The sequence below is a fragment of the Crocuta crocuta genome, unplaced genomic scaffold, assembly GCF_008692635.1.
Source record: "Crocuta crocuta isolate KB4526 unplaced genomic scaffold, BGI_CrCroc_1.0 scaffold122, whole genome shotgun sequence".
NCBI classification, from domain to species: domain Eukaryota; kingdom Metazoa; phylum Chordata; class Mammalia; order Carnivora; family Hyaenidae; genus Crocuta; species Crocuta crocuta.
Genome location: NW_027528839.1, coordinates 1,253,663 through 1,272,203, shown reverse-complemented (window position 1 = coordinate 1,272,203; position 18,541 = coordinate 1,253,663). Strand labels below are relative to the sequence as shown.

Sequence of the window (18,541 nt, the reverse complement as noted above, 5' to 3'; positions counted from 1 at the left end):
TATAAATATATAATTATTTTAAAATATTGTGTGTGTATATATATTTTTATATATATTTTATATATACATTNGCATTTGCACGATGGTTCAAAGCTTAGGTACCTAATAAAGTGCAGATGAGAAATTAAGTCCAGCATTTTCCTTAAATCTCTTCTGTGATTTCTGACATCTCAGGGAGGGAATAGAGGAACTCCTCCATCAACGGATGATGATTTCTATCTCTATCAAGTGACCCACAATTTGGTTACTGGTGCAATGAGAAATTAAGAAATTAGCACACTTTTATGACTGTCATTTCGCAGTCACTCAAATCAGAACTGGAATGCCACAAAAACAACTCCCTGTTAGCCCAGAGAAAAAAAAAGAAAGAAAGTAAAGGGGAAATTCAGATTAGTCACAAAGAAGTTCCCCCGCCTGCCTGCAGAAGCTGCAGTGTTAAAACTGAGAGAGTGCGCTCTGCTCTTTCAATTGCCTCTTATCTCTGGTCCCAGGACCTTCGTGTATTTTCTGATTGATAAGCTTTGTTTTCCCTTCCCCTCCTTCTTTGTGGAGAAGAGGTCAGTCCTCCCTCAGTCTCCCCATTGCTACACTTTTCATCTTCCTTGCATCCAGATTATGAAGATGGAAGGGGTCCAACCCCTGGATGAGAATGTGGGAAATGCAGCAGGGCGAAGATTCCAGAGCAATAAGTTACTGCTGGTGGCGGCTGTAATCCAGGGTCTGGGTTTGCTCCTGTGTTTCACCTACATCTGCCTGCACTTCTATGCCTCCCAGGTAAGATGCTCCATTGGGCCCTTTGTTCCCTCCAGCTTGTGCTGATGGATGGTAGCCTAGCAGCCAAGAACAGTCATTTGGAAATAGTCTGATGTCAAAATTTTTGATGGCCCCCCAACCTGTCCCTCAGTGATTGGAAAGTGTGGTCAAACACTCTCCTGTCTTTCTTTTCCTTCCTTTTTATTCAGTGGTGGCGGTGGTGGGGCGCAGTGGAAGTAGGGCAAGGGTGCTGCTTTTGGATTCTTCTTTTTTTCCCAGTGGAAGAATCCTGGCATTCCTTTGTGAGCTGTCACTTTGAAGCATGGAGTCAAACCCATTCTGCCAGTAAGCATCTGACCAGGGGACTAATATGAAAAGGAAATAAGAAAGGGATCAGTTCCACCTTTCCGCTGTGTTCATAAATCCCGTAGGCGATTTGCTTTTTGAAGAATGCTGAAGGTACCAATATTAAGTTCCTTTAAATAGCTAACCTGTGTATTTTAAGGGCAGAGATGTCCATGTTCATGTGCAGATGCATACATGGCCAAATACTGACCCCAACAACTTAATCAGAGATTGTTTTTCAGCCATTCTCTGCCAGTCACAACCTACCGACATCACTTTGTCTTTTTCCTACTTTGTCCAATGCAATGATCATCTTTCTAAGTATTTCCCCCGCTTAGTGAAGATATTCTTTCCTTTTTTCCTTCTCTTTGTTCTGGTCCCTTTTCCATTATTTTTAAAATGTACTTGTTTATGTCTACAAACATTATCAGGTTTTTAAGGATGCTTTTGATTTCAGGAGATTCCACTGAAAAGGAAATAAATGTATAGTCATCCCATGGACCCTTGCTGGGGCTAGTCTGACCATTCTTGTTTTCTTGGCAGGTTGCTTTAGGTTAGAAAAGTCTTTCCCTGGGAAAGGTGAAATAGTAGGAACTTTCATTTCTGATAGCCATGTCAGAGACTGGGTACCTTAAAATTAGACCAGGATAAGATAAGCAGAGTCCTAGCCAATGCCTGGGCTTGTCTTTGTCTACAGGAAGTAGGGGGTTTTGGTGCACAGAGGCCGGTGGGAGTGCGGTTGTGATCACTGTACCGCAGAGAGGGCTCATGTTCCTAAATTCCAGAAGCGTAGCCGGTGTCCTGTCGGGTCTGCAGACCAGTGAGTAGAAGGTGCCAGTCCTCTCTTTATCCTGCCACACGTTTCCTTTTCAGTGCAGAGCCCCTTGGGTGAAATTAGAGTAGGCGACTAGAGGGGAGGCCTGGGGGAGGAGCAATGTGTCCATGGCAGGATGCCTAAGACACAGACCGGAATTAGGCTTTTCTGAGAAGAAAACAAAGAGAATGACCAAAAATAGAACAGCTGAGTGCATTCATCAGGTCCGGGAGCCCTGAGAATGCTTTTCAAACAACCACAGGGTTACATATTTCCTTACACTGTGGGATGATAAAAAGACAAGACAGATGGCCCCAGTCAAGGCTGAACAATTGTACCAGGGCTCTGAGCAGGAGAGAAGAAAAGGTGAAACAGATCTATAGCCAGCTGGTGGTGGGGCCGCCCTGGACTGTCGATACCCAGGAGATGCTGAGAAGAAGGGTCCTTTCTGGCAAGTCACCCAGTGACTCTGTGGACAGAGCTTGAAAGGAAAGCTAAGCGCGGGTTTCCCGGATGCTAGAATTCACAGTGAGCTGATCGTTGGGAGAGAATTAGCTTTCTCTGGTCCTGGCACAGAAATGGAAGCAAAGACATGGGAGGTATGTTAGAGCTATTTTCTCAAGAAATGTACTCTCATATACTTAGGATACAGAATTTTTTTGGCACAGATATTTGGAATTCTTCACTTGACATTACCTTTATTTTTTTTTTTCTTATTTCTTAGCTAGACTGTCTTAGCTAACATAATTTTTTGTACTGTTGTAGGACCAAGGGCAGCGTAATGGGTCCTTATGTTTAATCTCATTTAGTCTATTAGAGGGGAGGATAGCATAGATGGGTCAGGTGTATTCTCCCTGGAATTTGATCAAATGGTTGTGGTGGCAGTGAATGTGTGAGTGTGCATGAGAGAGAGGAGAAAGGAGAGAAGGGTGTAGAGTAGCTCTTGAAAAAGGGACATAGACTGGTAGCCTTCCTAAACTCATTAATAGGACTGTTATCAGTCAAATGATGAGGTCGGTGGTGATGTAAATCAAACCCCTACTTTTATAAAACATGATATTCCAGACACGCCTGAGTGACTCAGTCAGTTGAGTGTCCAGCTCTTGATTTAGGCTCAGGTCATGATCCCAGGGTCATGGGATCAAGCCTCGTACTGGGCTCCATGCTCAGCATGGAGCCTGCTTAAGATCCTCTCCTCTTGCTCTGCCCCTCTCCCCCTCTCACACACACTCTCTCACTAAAATAAAATAAAATAAAAAACAAAAAGCAACCACATGATATTCCAGTGATGTGTTTAAAGGGTGAAACTGAGCTGAAATGCTGATCATTTGTCCAGTTAAACTGGATCTCTTTTATTGTAGGAAAACATATTTGGAGAATAATCGTGATTTTTTTTTCATTTCCTAGATATAACTTTTAGCTTCATAAAATAACTGCCTACTTGTAGAGCTCTATAAAAAATACAGTTATAGCTATTAACCTTCATTTGACAGTGGACTTTCTCTTCAACAGAGTTTATTTAATAACCTTTTTCCCCCTCACCACTCTGTTAAGTTTTATTTACTTATGTGAAAAGCAGAAGTTTGAGTTTTTGAGATGCGAGAAAAGAAGATAGATCTTACCCACTCCTTCTGTAACTTCCCTCTTTGGGCCTTGATTTACTCATTTTAACACAAAGCAGTTGGATCACATGAACAGAAAGATCTCTTTCAGCTCAATATCCTGTGAGTATGTAGTTCATACATATATTTGTAGAATCGGTATGAGGATTTGAGAAATATAAAATATTAAGTAAACAGATTTTTGTGTCTAAGCTACTGGATTTATGCTTCTTAAGAAGGGACTGGGGGAAATGAAATTTGCACATATGTTTGTAATTTGTACTTATGCATATATTATGCACCTACTAGATAAACTAATATGGGTTAGCTAAATGCCTTATTTAGAAAGGGGAAAGAAGTGGATGACTTAGAAGAATATTCATGATACAAATTATAAAATTGAGTGTTTCTCTCCTTAAAACCAATACACATTATTAGATATGTATCGGGACTACCATTTAAAATATCAGGCTCCCAACGGTACCTGTGGTTTCGGCGGGGAACAATGGCAGAAAAAAGCTGACCGATGATGCATGGAGTTTCTGTACAGTATATCCATGTGTCTCAGGGCTTTTGAGGCCAGGGCTCTTCCAAGATTTGTACCACCTTTACTATAGCACTTTATATAGATGAGGGATTTTAGTGATAATTTTGTTTTCAGAGAGAGACAGAGAGAGAGAGCGCTCATACAGGCGTAAGTGCATGCTTGAACAGGGAAGGGGCAGAGAAAGGGAGACAGACCATCTTAAGGAGGCTCCACGCTCAACAGAGTCTGATGCGGAGCTCGATCTGATCACCCTGAGATCTTGACCTGAGCTGAAATCAAGAGTCCAACACTGAACTGACTGAGCCACCCAGGTCCCCTCTTTTAGTGATAATTCTTCAGCAAACCCCACAGTGAAAGGTTTACATTCTTACCGCTTTTACTGCCGGGAAGAACAGAAGTTGAGGTACTTGGAAACTGAGTTGACCTCTTCTGTACCAACAATGCCCAGGTTTTGAATTCACGGTTTCTTGATGAAATGTCAGGGTGTAACGTGGAATTTTTATTTGTATCATTTAGGAAGAAAAAGAGGTGTTTTTTCTTGAAAAAATCTTGTCTCAGATTAGCTCAATTTAAATGCATCCCCATACAATCTAACAAGTGTTTAGAAATTCTTTTTTTTTTTAGTGACATGCAAATAAGTGATTACTGATACAACTGAGTTTGCCTTTCATAAACAATTCTGTGAGAATTAAAAAGAAATATCTGAAGTATTGAACTGATTTGTCATTAAGTATTTTTCAGGTTTTTAGGGGAGGTACTGATAAAAACATATAGAATCTTTGGATTTTTGAGCAGGCATTAGACATTGTCTATTTAGAGATAAAAATCCCAGAAACTCAGAGCCAGTAGAAGCTTGGGGAGCAGGTAATGCTTCAGCTGATATTAGAAGAAAGAGGGGAAATTTTTTAAATGAACAAGAGAGATGGTTGGGCAGGGGCAGAAGACTTCCTTGTGTAGAATGGCTGAAGTGAAGTGTTTTTAGGGGAAAGTGGCAGATGAGGCTGAAAACTTTGGCGAGGGCAGATCACAAGAGTCTTGTCACTCGTGCTAAGGAGCACACTTTATTCACTAATATGCAAAAGAAAATACAGGAGAAATTACTAAAAGTGTTGCTTCTCCAAATTTCGCTTCTCTTGAGTGGCCTACTTATTGGCAAATACAGACAGTGAATGAAATCTCGTATGGCACTAGGGGGCACCACAGTAAAAGTAACCAATCTCAGGTTTATTTATTTATTTTTAAAGAGCCTATTTCTCCGGAAGGAAAGTGTTGATCCATGTGTAAGCGAATGAACAGTACCTGGGGACCTAATATTGTTGACTATTTACACAGCGATGAGATTTTCTAAGCGAAAAGTTTAGATATATGTTCTGTACAGTGATGATAGTTTCTAAATGAAAAATTTAGATCTATGTTCTCTTCCACATATTCAAAATAGGATAGAGTAATTGGGACAGAGATCATGCTGGAAAATGCCTCATACATATACAGATATGGAAACAAACATGTATACCCACATACAGGAGATCTGGGAAGTTAGCAGAAGGGCTGGCTCTTGGTATAGACCCAAGAATATATTCTCCTGATTCTTTTTCTCTGATGTCAACACCTAGCTACTAGCACCAAGTAGACCCAGCCTTGCCCAGGGCTGACCATCCTGCCCTTCCAATTCTATTTCTTTTTTATTTTTTTATTTTTAAAAAATGTTTTATTTATTTCTAGGAGAGAGAGAGAGAGACAGCGTGAGCAGGGGAGGGTCAGAGAGAGAGGGATTCACAGACTGAAACAGGCTCCAGGCTCTGAACTGGCAGTCAGCACAGAGCCCGACGCGGGGCTCGGACCCACGAACCGCGAGATCATGACCTACGCGAAAGTCGGACGCCCAACAGACTAAGCCACCCAGGCGCCCCTCAATTCTATTTCTTTTAGTGCAATTCCCTTTTAGTAATTTCCCTTGAAATTACTTTTGTGCCCTTCACTCTAACAGAAACTGCAGATTTCCACCCTGTTCAGGGATTCTTCATGGAAAATGAACATTAATCTTCTGGAGACATCTAGGTTAGAGAAGCCATGTACCATGTTGTCTTTATGTTATATTTGATGAGTGAAAAGAAACAAGTGAACTACAAAGTAGATAGGTTATTTCCCAGTCCCAGGTGAAATAGGTGGTCCCCGACACCCTATAGCTTGTGTTTGTAACCATCCATACTTTTGATATCCGTATCTTTTCAAATGAAGGAATTGAAACACTTCCTTATATGAAATTACAAAACATCTTCTCAAACTTTTGGAGGAGTTGTTGGTATACAATAGAGAATGTGTTGGACCAGAAACTAGATGACTGGTTCAGTCCAGCCTTTTAACTTCGTGACTCTGGGTAAATTCTGTAAAATTCCCAGAGCATCAGTTTAATCATTTACAAAATCAGAATTTGGTTGTCGTGAGGAGCAAATGTTGTGTTACAGAGCTTTGTAAATTATTATATTCTTCTTCTTATTATTATTATTAATGAACACGTTTCCATAAGCACAGGACCACTAAAATGTTTACTTTGTGACATGTGTATACACATGCACACCCTGTGATTCAAACCTCAGAAAGCATAGTTAAGGTTAACCTCAGCTTCGTGAACCTTGACATTGATACTATAATTTTTAGGATTAAAAACAAGCCCCCAAAGCCTTGTAATAATTCTAACATTTTTGAACATAGATTTCTAAGTGAGAGCTCATGACTGTGTTAGAGAAGAAAAGAAGAGCAAAGGGGAGAATTTATGAAGGGATTACAGTGTTACAGGGTTAGTGTCTGAAAGTGGTTCAGAGATGTAAAATGACACACTTAGAACATGCCTCTTGCATCTCCCTCCAGTTTGATATATTTTATCCAATTCTCCAATGACGTGGTTGCCAAATAAGGTAGAAAAGTATGTCTAGAAAAGGCATGTCATCTTTTTCACAATACTGGAAACATTGGGGGTATGACTGGCATAATTAAAAATGGCTTTCAGCAGACCTTTCATTCTAAAATGTACCTTAGGTGGCTTATTAACTTGTATAAATTTGTCTAGCTTTGATAACATGTGAATGCTACTTAAAAACATATTCTGACTGATAGAAAAATGGACAAAACACTCAACTTTAATTTTCCCAACGCTAATGTTGTAAGCATTACATATGATAGTAAGGCTTCCTTCATTCCCTAAATGTTGCACTGTATATGTGGGGAAGTGAGGATACAATGACTTTAAATGTTGTGTCCCCAGGGCTGGGCTTCCCTGTAGGTATAGCTCTGGCACGGCTCCAGAGAGCCAGAGAAACCATCAAAGATCTAGATGAAGATGACAGTCACAAAAAATTAAAAGCAAGCACCAAAATAGTCATTAAGGGCAAATATAAAAACCTGCTGGGTTATAAAATAAGTTGTAAAATACATACTCATTTAAGTATATATAAATATATTTATAAATATATTTATAGATTTTATATTTATATAAATATTTTATAACTTTTCTAAATTTATAAATATATATTTTACATATAAAATACATTTATAAACACTCATGTGTTGGATGCTAATGTTTTTAGCTTCAAACTCCCCCAAAGTTCTTAACCTGGCCCTGTATATAGTACAATGAAGACTGGTAACTTCAAGATCTTTTTGGAGGGATAACGGAGGGCTATCACTCCTGCTGTTATTTGCAGTAACGGTCCCTTGTTTTTGCAGATCGTTTCCATACTTTTGTCCTCACTAATTCACTACCACCTTAGAGGCAGTTAGATAAATATTTGTGTCCAGTTTTCCAATGAGAAAATTTGAGGCATGAGAAACCTGCCTAGGTTTACATAGAAAAGTCAGGGTTAGAAATTAGGGCTAGGTCTAAATTCTAGTGCTGTCCCTTTCTATTACACTTAACTAAGATTCTATGACTCTCAGCTTTAAAAATTTTGTCTGCTTGTTTTAAAGTTTGTTTCCTTTTCTGACATTAGTAGTTTTTGAGGAAAAATTGAGGGAAAGATTTATGACTTAGTATCAAGGAGGAAGATTCTTTTTTAAAACAGTTAAATCTATTTATGTGAACGTAGATAACATGATCAATGAAGCTTTAACAGTTGCATAATACCTCATAGGTTATTTTTATGAGACGGAATATTGCATGTGTGGTATATTCATAGATGAGAAAGGGGACCCCAATTTGGGTACCAGCTCATCTTTTCTTTTCTCTGAGCCTTATTTTCTCTCTTTTATTATATATTTTTTAAATTATAAGGAGATTAGACTACATTCTAGAAATGTCTAGTCTAATTCCGTCAGACTCTGATTCAAAGATTTACTTTAATGTGAAAGTGTGATTTGCCCACTATTTGTAGATACCTATTCAACCAGGTGTTAGTTTTTTGGAGCTGCTATAATGAAGTACCATAAACTGGGTGTCTTTAAACAACAAACATGTATTCTCTCACAGTGCTGAAGGGTAGAAGTTTAAAATCAGAGTGTTGCCAGGACCATGCTTCCTCAGAGGCTGTAGAGAAGAATGAATCTTTCCTTGCCTCTTTCTGGTTTCTGGTGACTCTTGGGAGTCCTTGACCTTTCTTGGCTTGTAGTTGCATTACCCCAAGCTCTGCCTCCATCCTCGCCTCACCATCTCTGTGTGTGTACCACTGTGTCCTCTCCTTTTGCTTTATGGACCAGTCATATCGGATGTAGGGCCCACCCTAATCTAGTTAGTCCTATGTTAACTTAACTAATAATATCTGAAAAGTCTCTATTTCCAAATGAAGTCAAATACTGAGCTTCCAGATGGACGTGAAAGGTGGGGGGAACACTGTTCAAACCATGACAAACCACTTATTCATTTACTTGTTTAACGGTATCTATGGATTATTAGTTACCTGTCAGACACTGAGGAAATAGTGGCACCCTCCCAGAGCTTCCAACACAGTGGAGAAACAAGATGGTTCAAGAAGCAATAATACAGTGTGTGAGATGTACTAGGTAACCATGTAGGGTACAGTGAGAAACTGTAGTAAGAAGCTTCAATACCTGGTTTCTTGACTGGGATTATAAAGTGAGCATACTTTTCTTTTGCCTTAGGTGCTTTATTTCTCTTCCATTTATTAAAATGTAGGCTTTAGTTTTTTAAAACCTTTTTGAATATTTTTGACATAAAATGTTACATTAGTTTCAGGCGTACCACAGAGTGATTCAACTTCTTTATATATTTGCTATGTTCACCACCTATCTCCATATATTCCTTTACTTTTTACTGCCATGACTTATTCATGCCATAACTGGAAGCCCCTATCTCCCACTCCCCTCACCCATTTTTCTGAACTCCCCACATCCATTAATTGTTCTCTGTATATTATAGATATGATTCTGCTATTGTTTTTTATTCGTTTTGTTTTTTAGATTCCATATAGGAGTGGAAACATATAGTATTTGTCTTTCTATGATTTATTTCACTTAGGAATGTATACTCTAGTCCATCTAGATTGTTGTAAATGGCAAGATCTCATCCTTTTTATGGCTGCATAATATTCTTTTTTTTTTTTTTTACAAATAGTTTATTGTCAAATTAGTTTCCACATAACACTCAGTGCTCATCCCCATAAGTGTCCTCCTCTATGCCCATCCCCCCTCCCCCCACATCCATCAGTCCTCAGTTTTTGTCAGCATTCAAGAGTCTCTCATGGTTTGCCTCTCTCCCTTTCCCCCACCATTTCCCCCCTTCTTCTCCCCCTTGTTCCTCTGTCAAGTTCCTCCTAATCCTCCTATACGTGCAAACATATGATATTTGTCCTTCTCTGCCTGACTTATTTCGCTCAGCATTACACCCTCAAGGTCCATCCATGTTGCTACACATGGCCAGATTTCATTCTTTCTCATTGCCATGTAGTATTCCATGGTATAGATAAACCACATCTTCTTGATCCATTCATCTGCTGATGGACACTTAGGCTCTTTCCATGTTTTAGCTATTGTGGAGAGTGCTGCTATGAACATTGGGGTACATGTGCTCCTTGGCTGCATAATATTCTATTATCTATTTCTATGCCTATGCTTATGCCTCTGGCTGGCTGGCTAGCTGGCTCTATATCTGTCTATCTATCTATCTATCTATCTATCTATCTATCTATCTATCTATCTATCTATCTATCTATCTATCTGCCTGTCTATCTGTCTACTGACCCACCTACCTACCTACCTATCTTTATACCTATTAGGAAAGGCTTTAGTTTAAAATGTCATTGTTATAGCTCAGATCATAATCTGACAGTTGTGAGATAAGCCCCACATTGGGCTCCATGTTGAGCATGGATCCTGCTTGGGATTTTCTCTCACCTTCTCTCTCTTCCCCTCCCCTCTACTTGTGTGTGCATTCTCTGTCTCCCAAAATAAATAAATAAACTTAAAATAAATAAAAAACAATAAAATGTCATTGTCATCACCATGATCATCCCACTGATAATTTTTATCAGTCACCAATCCCAGCTTGCAGCAGAATATAGGTTGAGGATTATTTAGGTTCATGCAAATGAGGTTAAGAGCTTCACTGCACAAAGAACACTACTAGAGAGATCTTTGATTGTTCACTAACCATCAGAGGGGGCCACTTGGGGAGGAGGCCTACTGCTTTTATTACAGCAGAGGGATTTGTTGTGTTGAAAAGATGTGTTCAAAGGTTTTCTTATCACCCAGTCTCTTGGGATTTCTCTTGAAGGTTGTGATTTGTTGAATTTCTGACATGGAAGAGTCCATGGGCATTGCTTAGTCCACAGTGTGAATTAGCATTTCTTATTCCTTACTGCTTTTCCCATTAGTTTAACTGAGGTTGGACATCAAGATGAGGAAATTAGAAACTGAGGAAGGGAAGGGACTTGTAGATGGCTTCAGACCAGACTCAGGTGTTCCTATTCCGAGACCAATGCATTTCTGTTCTACTAAGTTGCCCTCCCAAGGCAATAATCTCTCCTTTTTGTATAGCAAGTGACCCGGGGAATGAGTGACTTCAATAGAAAGATATTGCTTGTAATAATTTTGCTATTCCTTTTGTACTCAAGGAAGAATGGAGCAGTTTCAAAAAACCATGAACAATGTATAGTGTTGGCTAGGGCCAGTGTCAGATATTATGTGAATGTGTAGCCACTAGCTAAGTTCTGGGCATAGCCTAAGGGCCTAAGTTACACCTTAGCTCAGCAAACATTTATTTATTGAATGCCATTGTGTTTGAGGCACTGTAAGACTCATGATCATGCAGCGGGTACATTGTTAACAGACCTTTCCAGTTGCTTAGCGGACAATGCGACCACATTTCTTGTTCTCTGAGATAGGAGAGGGTCAGTAAATGCTTCTTTGAGAGACATACATTGCTAAGTAAGTTTTGCAGGAAGAATAGAAGTGGTTAAGGCTGCATTAGGATTTCACATGGATTGTGTAGTGTAGAGAAGAATAAGCAGTAAGAGAAAGATTACAGCAAAAAGGTGCCAGCAGTCACGGTGAAAGGTGGGAATGGAGAAAGAGAAAGTGTTTGGACAACAATTAAAATGGCTCTTCTTTGTGTTTATTAAATCTCCCACAAAAGACTCTTTACTCAAAGAGGTTTTCAAAGCCACCCATCTTGATCTCTAAGAAGTGCACATTTGGGGATACAGTTTTATGAATACATAGGTATCCATGGACAAAGTACCAGTTTTTGCCCATTCTTTCCATTCCTTTCTCTGAGTGGGCTTGTGAACCTTCCTGATCAGAGGTGGGCCCTTCCCTTTGCAAGGAGGCTGTTTCCACTGAGTGCACACACACTTTTAGCAGGATGAGAGTCTACCTCCCCAGCCTACTGTGATGAGTTAAATATGGAAATTTCCACCTTTCATTTCAGAGGCTGCTTGAGACACACCCCGACAGCTTGTGAGGTTGTGCTTTCATGAACTTTCAGGTCTTCTCTAATGACATGCAGCCCAAGGTGGAGGAAGGAGAGGTTCACATCCCAGTGGAGATGGCATGGTGAACCGGGGAGTCCCTCTTACAGATCTGTTTCCCCACCATCCAACATTGATTCACATCTCAGAGCACTCCCACGTAGGATTCTGACACTGTGGCCTGATATCAAGTGAGGAAGGGCAAGGCCCACATAGTTGAGGGCGAGCCCACTTCCTGCTTTCGTATTTGATGAGTATCATTCCCTCCTGCCACAGATGTCCCTCTCCAGGACAAATGCCAAATGCATATAAAGGTGGTAGCTTCCTGCCACATCCCAGTGAGTCAGAATTAGAAACTCACTCTCTCCACAGATGAGCCCCTGAAAGAAGCAACACGTTTTTGGGAACTTGGTACAGGCTGCTAGGTAAATACTAGCCATCAGACATGTCCCATCTATGTTCTTGGACAGTTCAGTGCTCAAGATGCTAAGAGAGGCCAGGAAAGCACTTAATTCTGTCTCTGATTTGCAGCACCTGCTTGCTGCCTACTTTGTACCTGTTTATGGGCCTGCTGCTCCATGCCAGGACAACTGTACCTAATCAGAGCCTAGCTAGAAGTTTTGCCAACCTGTACAATCCAGATAACCTTGTGGAATTGTCTGAAGAGCTTTTTTTTTTTTAATGGAGAACTTCTGGATATTTTTGAGATATATCTGAATATTTTGACAACCATCTAAAACCTAATATTGTGTTCCTCATTAGGAATAATTGAAATTATCTTGGAAAATAATTGAAATTAATCTTGGAACCTCAGACAAATGTTTTCATAGGTTGTTTCTTTCTTTTCTTTTGGTGGTTTTTTTTTTTTTTTTTTACTCTTAGATAGTATACGATAAAGCAAAAAGTTATTATCAGGGACTGGAGTTCAACCAAATTCAAGTTAATACCTGTTTATTCGTAAGCAAGTTCTTAAGAGCACTGATTCTCATTTTCCTATCTGCAAAACATGGGTTATTATTCATACTTAATAGGATTATTTTGAGCAGCAAATGAGGTAATGATTCTGAGAAAGAAAGAACAATCTAATGCATGGCATGTTGTAAGTTCTTAATGAATTTTTATTCTTTTTCTTGAATACCAAGAATAGTCTCATTTCTAGACCTTTCTTCCATAGAATGTCTTTGCTTTTCTGGTCCCTTTCTCTCTTTCAAGGCCTCTGTCCAAGTCTTTCCTCCTTGAGCTGCCAAAGCCTTCAGTGATTTTCCTGTTCTCTGGAACTTTATTGCATACACTGTGTCTATTGACGTATCCCAAAGGTTTTATGTAGAGGGGGGATTTTGTCTCCTCAACTGGCATATAAATTCATCAAAAATAAGAATTATGTGTTCTATTCCTTTGTGTTCCCAGAGTTGAACTGAATGCCCACCACACAGCAGATACTCAGCAATTGTTGATGCTGTTTCAAACCACCAAATAATATGACAATCATATTATTCAGTCAACTACCAAATAACTCAGTAGAACAAACATTTCTTGTTTGCATCAAGGAAATAATTTCCTTCATACTCATGATTCTGAGACCACTTCATTCCAACATCAGTACTATACTTTTTCCTCATGTGCTTGACCCACATGAGTTTGCATTTCACCTTAGAGAATGATGTGGGCTCTTCAGACTTTCCAGATTGAAGAAGCTTTATTCTACAGCTTGTTCTTACCTGGAAGCTCTCTGGGACCTTTGATATTTTCCCTTTTCTTTTAGCATATGGAGAGGATCTGAGGATTTTGCTTTTCTTGAGGTTAAAAAAATACCAGGTTTGTTTGCATGTAGGTAAAATAAATATCTTCTGATTTTTCTCTGCCATCTTTCTCATGAAGCCCAGATCCTTTTGTACCATTTCATTGGGTTACAGAAGAGCCAGAGAGCTAATATTTCAGGGACTTTGATAGTCTTTGTTCATTATTTTATTAATTCCTTCTTTTTATACTTATATATAAGGCTTGAGTAGGGTTGTGCTGAATAAATTAAGAACATGGCATGGATCTTGTCTTCCATGTGCCTCTGAGAACAATAGCTGACGTTTGTCAACTCCTACAATATTCCAGGCCATTTGCTGAAAATTCACACATATTATCTTATTCAATCTTCATTCACTCTAAGATACAGATTTTATTATTTCCATTTTATAGATGAAAAAACTGAAAATCATCAAGTTAGTACTATTTACCAAGGTCACATAGCTTAATAGTCTTGTAGAGCAGATGAGACTTATATCCAATGGCGGGAGAATGGAAGTCAATAGAGAGTTTTTGTTTTATTTTGTTTTTTACTTTAGGATCCACTATTGGTTTTGTACATTTTTATGGGTTTTAACAAATGAATAATGGCATGTACCCATCATTACAGTATCATACAGAATAGTCTTACTACTCTAAAACTTTTGTACTCTACCTATTCATCTCCCCCTCCTCACTAATTCCTGGTAACCACTGATCTTTAACTGACTCTATAGTTTTGTCTTTTTCAGGATATTCTATATTTACAATCATGCAGTACATAGCCTTTTCAGATTGGCTTCTTTCACTTGGTAATATGCCTTTAAGTTTCCTCCATGTCTTTTCATGGCTTCATTGCTCATTTCTTTTCAGCACTAAGAGTCCAATGCAAGTGCAGAAGCCCAAAATCAGCGACCTGATTCAGGCCTTGATGGTGGTGATATTTTGATGGATGGACACAAATGGAGAGACAGTCTTGGTAGAGAGAACAAAGGAGGCAGTTATGTTTTAAATGCTTGCCAGGCTGACTGCTGGGTGTTTTCACATGTTTTCTTACTTAAACTTTGCAGTCATCTGGAACACTCCAATAGCAATATTATGCCATATTTTCATACAGATGAAAACTAATGCTCAGAAAGAGTATACACTATCTCCAAATTCACAAAGCTAGATAAGTCACAATTTGAACTGAATCTGACTCCCAAGTCTGTGCTCTCTGTCTCATCCTACCAGGCTCTAGTCAAGGGCAAAAAGATTAGAGAAAACAGTTGGCTAAAGCATAAGACATGGAAAGGATATGTGTGGCAATAAAGCTTGGCAAGGAGGTTGGAGCCAGGCCATGGAAGGTCTGTTGGGAGGGTAGTTCAGGGCACTGGGGTAGTGAGCGTGAAGTAATTAAATATGGAGGATGAAGGGAAAAGTGGAAGGGCAAGGAAGAAGAAGAAAGAAGGAACATCTTACTTTATTTTACAACATTGCCTAGGCTTGATGGTATTAATGCCAGGAAGAAAACTTCTGAGAATATGTAAATGTCTAATACTGGTCAGTCTTGAGGAGAAGGGACAGGAAACAGAAACCTGAGTCTGGAGTTCTGTTAGATCTACTCTAGAGAGGAAGCCATGTGTGCTTTCCTTGTTGCCTCTCAGCATTACAGCCTCAGAGAATGTCCTCTTGGTTACAACCACCCCTACTTCATTGGGGTACTTCAAAACATTTAGAATTTCCTTTGATTTGCAGAAGTTTGGAACTTTTGCAGAGTCAATCAAATAATTAAGTCATGAGGGCTTTTGATGTAAATTTGGACAAAGAGCCTTTGTGTTTTTTCTTTTATTAAAATTGACTTAGCATTGAACTTTTAAAATCCAAATCATGGACAGTTAATGCTGAAAGAAATGCCTGTGATCTTCTGGTGATTTTTAAAGATGGAAAAACTGACTTCTAGGGAAGTTATGAAACTTTCCTGGGATAACACTGTACTTGCCCCACTAACATTAAAACCCAGGTTGCTGTGTGTTGAGTCCTGTGCTCTGTGCTCTTCCACAGGCTGCTTCTGATTTTAATCATGTGGTCACTCATGGTAGGACNAGGGGGGGGGGGGGAGGGGGCATTTATTTACCCAGGGAATTACGGTGATAATGTAGTATGCCCTTTGAGAGGCCGTCTTCCAGAACACTGCCTTAACCACGAAGGATACTAATTAAGCTATCACAAACAGTTCACGGAGGGGAGGGAACCACAGACTCTCAAATCATCCCAGGTCAACACCTCTCGCCTTTGTGTTTACCACTGGCAGGCCTCAGAAAGACTCTCCCTTCTTCCTACACTTCCTGTTAGTTTCAGCTTGGTGAGGCTTGTGATGTGACTTAGAAGGGAAGTGGGGGATTCCTCATGTGTGTGGGCAGCCACCAGTGGAATCTGTGTGACTGCAGCCAGTCCTGTGCCAGGAGAGTGGGAAGCAGGGAATACACACCCCAGGGTACGAAAACAAATCCCTTCCCATGCCTTTGAGCAAAATGCCTTGCCAAAAATCATCTGTGAGAAAGATGTTGTTCTTGGCAGGAGCAATCGGTGGTGCTTTTTGTTTTTCTTTTTCCTTTCCTTTTTTTTTTTTTTCCTTTTTTTTTTTTTTTAGCAGGTAACACAGGCATATGGTACAACATTTTAAAATATATTTAAAAAGTAGACCATGAAAAGTAAGTGTTGCCCCATTCCTGACCTCAGGCTTCCAATTCCATTTTCCAGAGGCAATATTTATGACCTATTTTCTGAGAATTCTTTCAGATATATTCAATGCCCATACAAGCATAATTAATATTTCTTTAATGTGCATGGTAATATATTTTATACATGATTCTGCTCCCCCTTTTTTTTCTACTTCGTGTATTTTGGAGATTGCTCCATATTGAGCTGCTTTGTTCTGTTAACCATCATATTACTATAGACATTTTATTTATTCAGGCTTCTTTTCTTCATTATGTTACCTCTCTCTTGCTGTTGAGTACTTGCTTGGTTCAAGTTAGGTTTTTCAAGCCATTAAACAAAAGAGAAAAAGCCAATGTTAGAAATGTATGCACTCAAATCTACTGAATTCTTAAGGATTAGACCAGTTTCTATGGCCCATATGAACTGAAGATAGGACAATCTTACTCCTGTGTTGCAGTAAAAGAACAAGTAGCCAGAAAGCTTCCATAATTCACTCCTAGTGCGTTCTGGGAGTTTGTGGCCATGGTGTATTGATTGGTCACAGTCTTCTGCATGAGGGAATCTGTATGACTGAATGGATTTCTCAAGATGACTATTAAATGCTCTGTTATCCAAAATGGGAAAGTGGGGTTCAGAGAGCCAAAACAATATACTAAAGACGAGTTTGGTAGAGCTAAGGACAGATCTTAGATGCTTGCACGACAGAATACTCCTGGCTCATCTGAGATGTTTTAGAAAAGCAAGGGAGCAGGTATAAGTCTGGGTCTAATCTTCACAGAAAAAATGGTCTCTTGTAAAGTCATTCCTTCTATAGCTCCTGCATTTCTGCTTCATAGGATATGACTTGACAATTTCATTTTTCATTTTTTTTCCCCTAAAAATATATCCTTTTTCCTCCATCAGGTGCCACCTCAGTATCCTCCAATTCAAAGTATCAAAGTACAATTTACCAGTAAGTATTGTTCAATTGATTCATGTTTGTCTTGTCTCTTTTTTTAAAATGTTTATCCATTCATTCTGAGAGAGAGAGTGAGCAGGGGAGGGGCAGAGAGAGAGGGAGACAGAGAGTCCTAAACAGGCTCCACACTGCCAGCGTGGAGACCTTCGCAGGGCTCAGTCTCATGAACTGTGAGATCATGACCTGAGCCAAAATCAAGAGTTAGAAGCTTAACTGACTGGGTTACCCAGGTGTCTCTGATTCATGCTTTTAAAAGAATCTCCTTTCTAGTCTCTTAATGTCTCCCAGAAAACAGGATCTCTCCCTATCCTTTGGTAAGTATGAAATCCTGTAATTGTTAGAGACTGCATGCTGTTTTCATTAGGGACAAAGAAAATTTATAAAGAAGAAAAGAGTGATTAGTTACTAAATATATGCTAGTCACTGTATTAATCACTTTATATGCCTCTCAGGAACCCTCTGAGTAAGAATTATTCTCATTTTTTTAGGTAAGAAAACTAAGGCTTTACTTCTTACAGGGGTGACTTTCTGACACATCATTTCCCACTAAATTGATTCTAAGACAAGATTCTGTCTTAATGAGAGCTGGGGGAGTTCCCAGATATGAAGGCAAGGTGATCCTCCAACTGTCAGGAGAGTATTATTTGGAACCATGATTAACATTAGGACAATCACCAGTAGTTTCTAGATGGATTTTCATTTGTTAATTAATAAGTTCTTCTGAGCCTGAAGGGAAGTGTATCTTGCCCTCCAAAAGTGGTTCTCGTTTTCAATTCAGAGTATACCATCTGGGCCTGATGCAAAGCAAGAATTACATGAATTGTGCCCAAGAGTGGGGACTATTTTTCCTATGACTAAGGGACATGGACCACAGTGGTGTATCTGAGACGTGGTTGCCCAGTCCATTCAGGATGATATTGTGGCTGAGGTAGAAAGAAAAGAAATTTCGTCTTTTTGCCTTACACTTGGAATGGCCCTACACAAAGCTATCCATCTGTGTCCTCCCCATTCCCTTATCTTCTTTCTCCTGTGGTAGTAACCCCTCCGAAAGCACTTTCTGGGAAAAACTAGCAAAAAAAAAAAAAAAAAAAAAAAAAAAGAAAAATGAAAAACAAAAGTAATTTGCAT

At 39.4% G+C, this 18,541-nt stretch overlaps 1 protein-coding gene across 1 annotated transcript in view; it reads left to right on the top strand.

Moving 5' to 3' along the window:
- Positions 1-284: 284 nt before the first annotated feature.
- TNFSF4 (TNF superfamily member 4) overlaps positions 285-18,541 on the top strand; it is a 19,645-nt gene continuing 1,388 nt past the window's right edge. Inside the window, 3 exon segments of the mRNA XM_077755995.1 lie at positions 285-356; positions 358-774; positions 17,359-17,407. Of these exon segments, the coding sequence (XP_077612121.1) occupies positions 285-356; positions 358-774; positions 17,359-17,407 (538 nt within the window).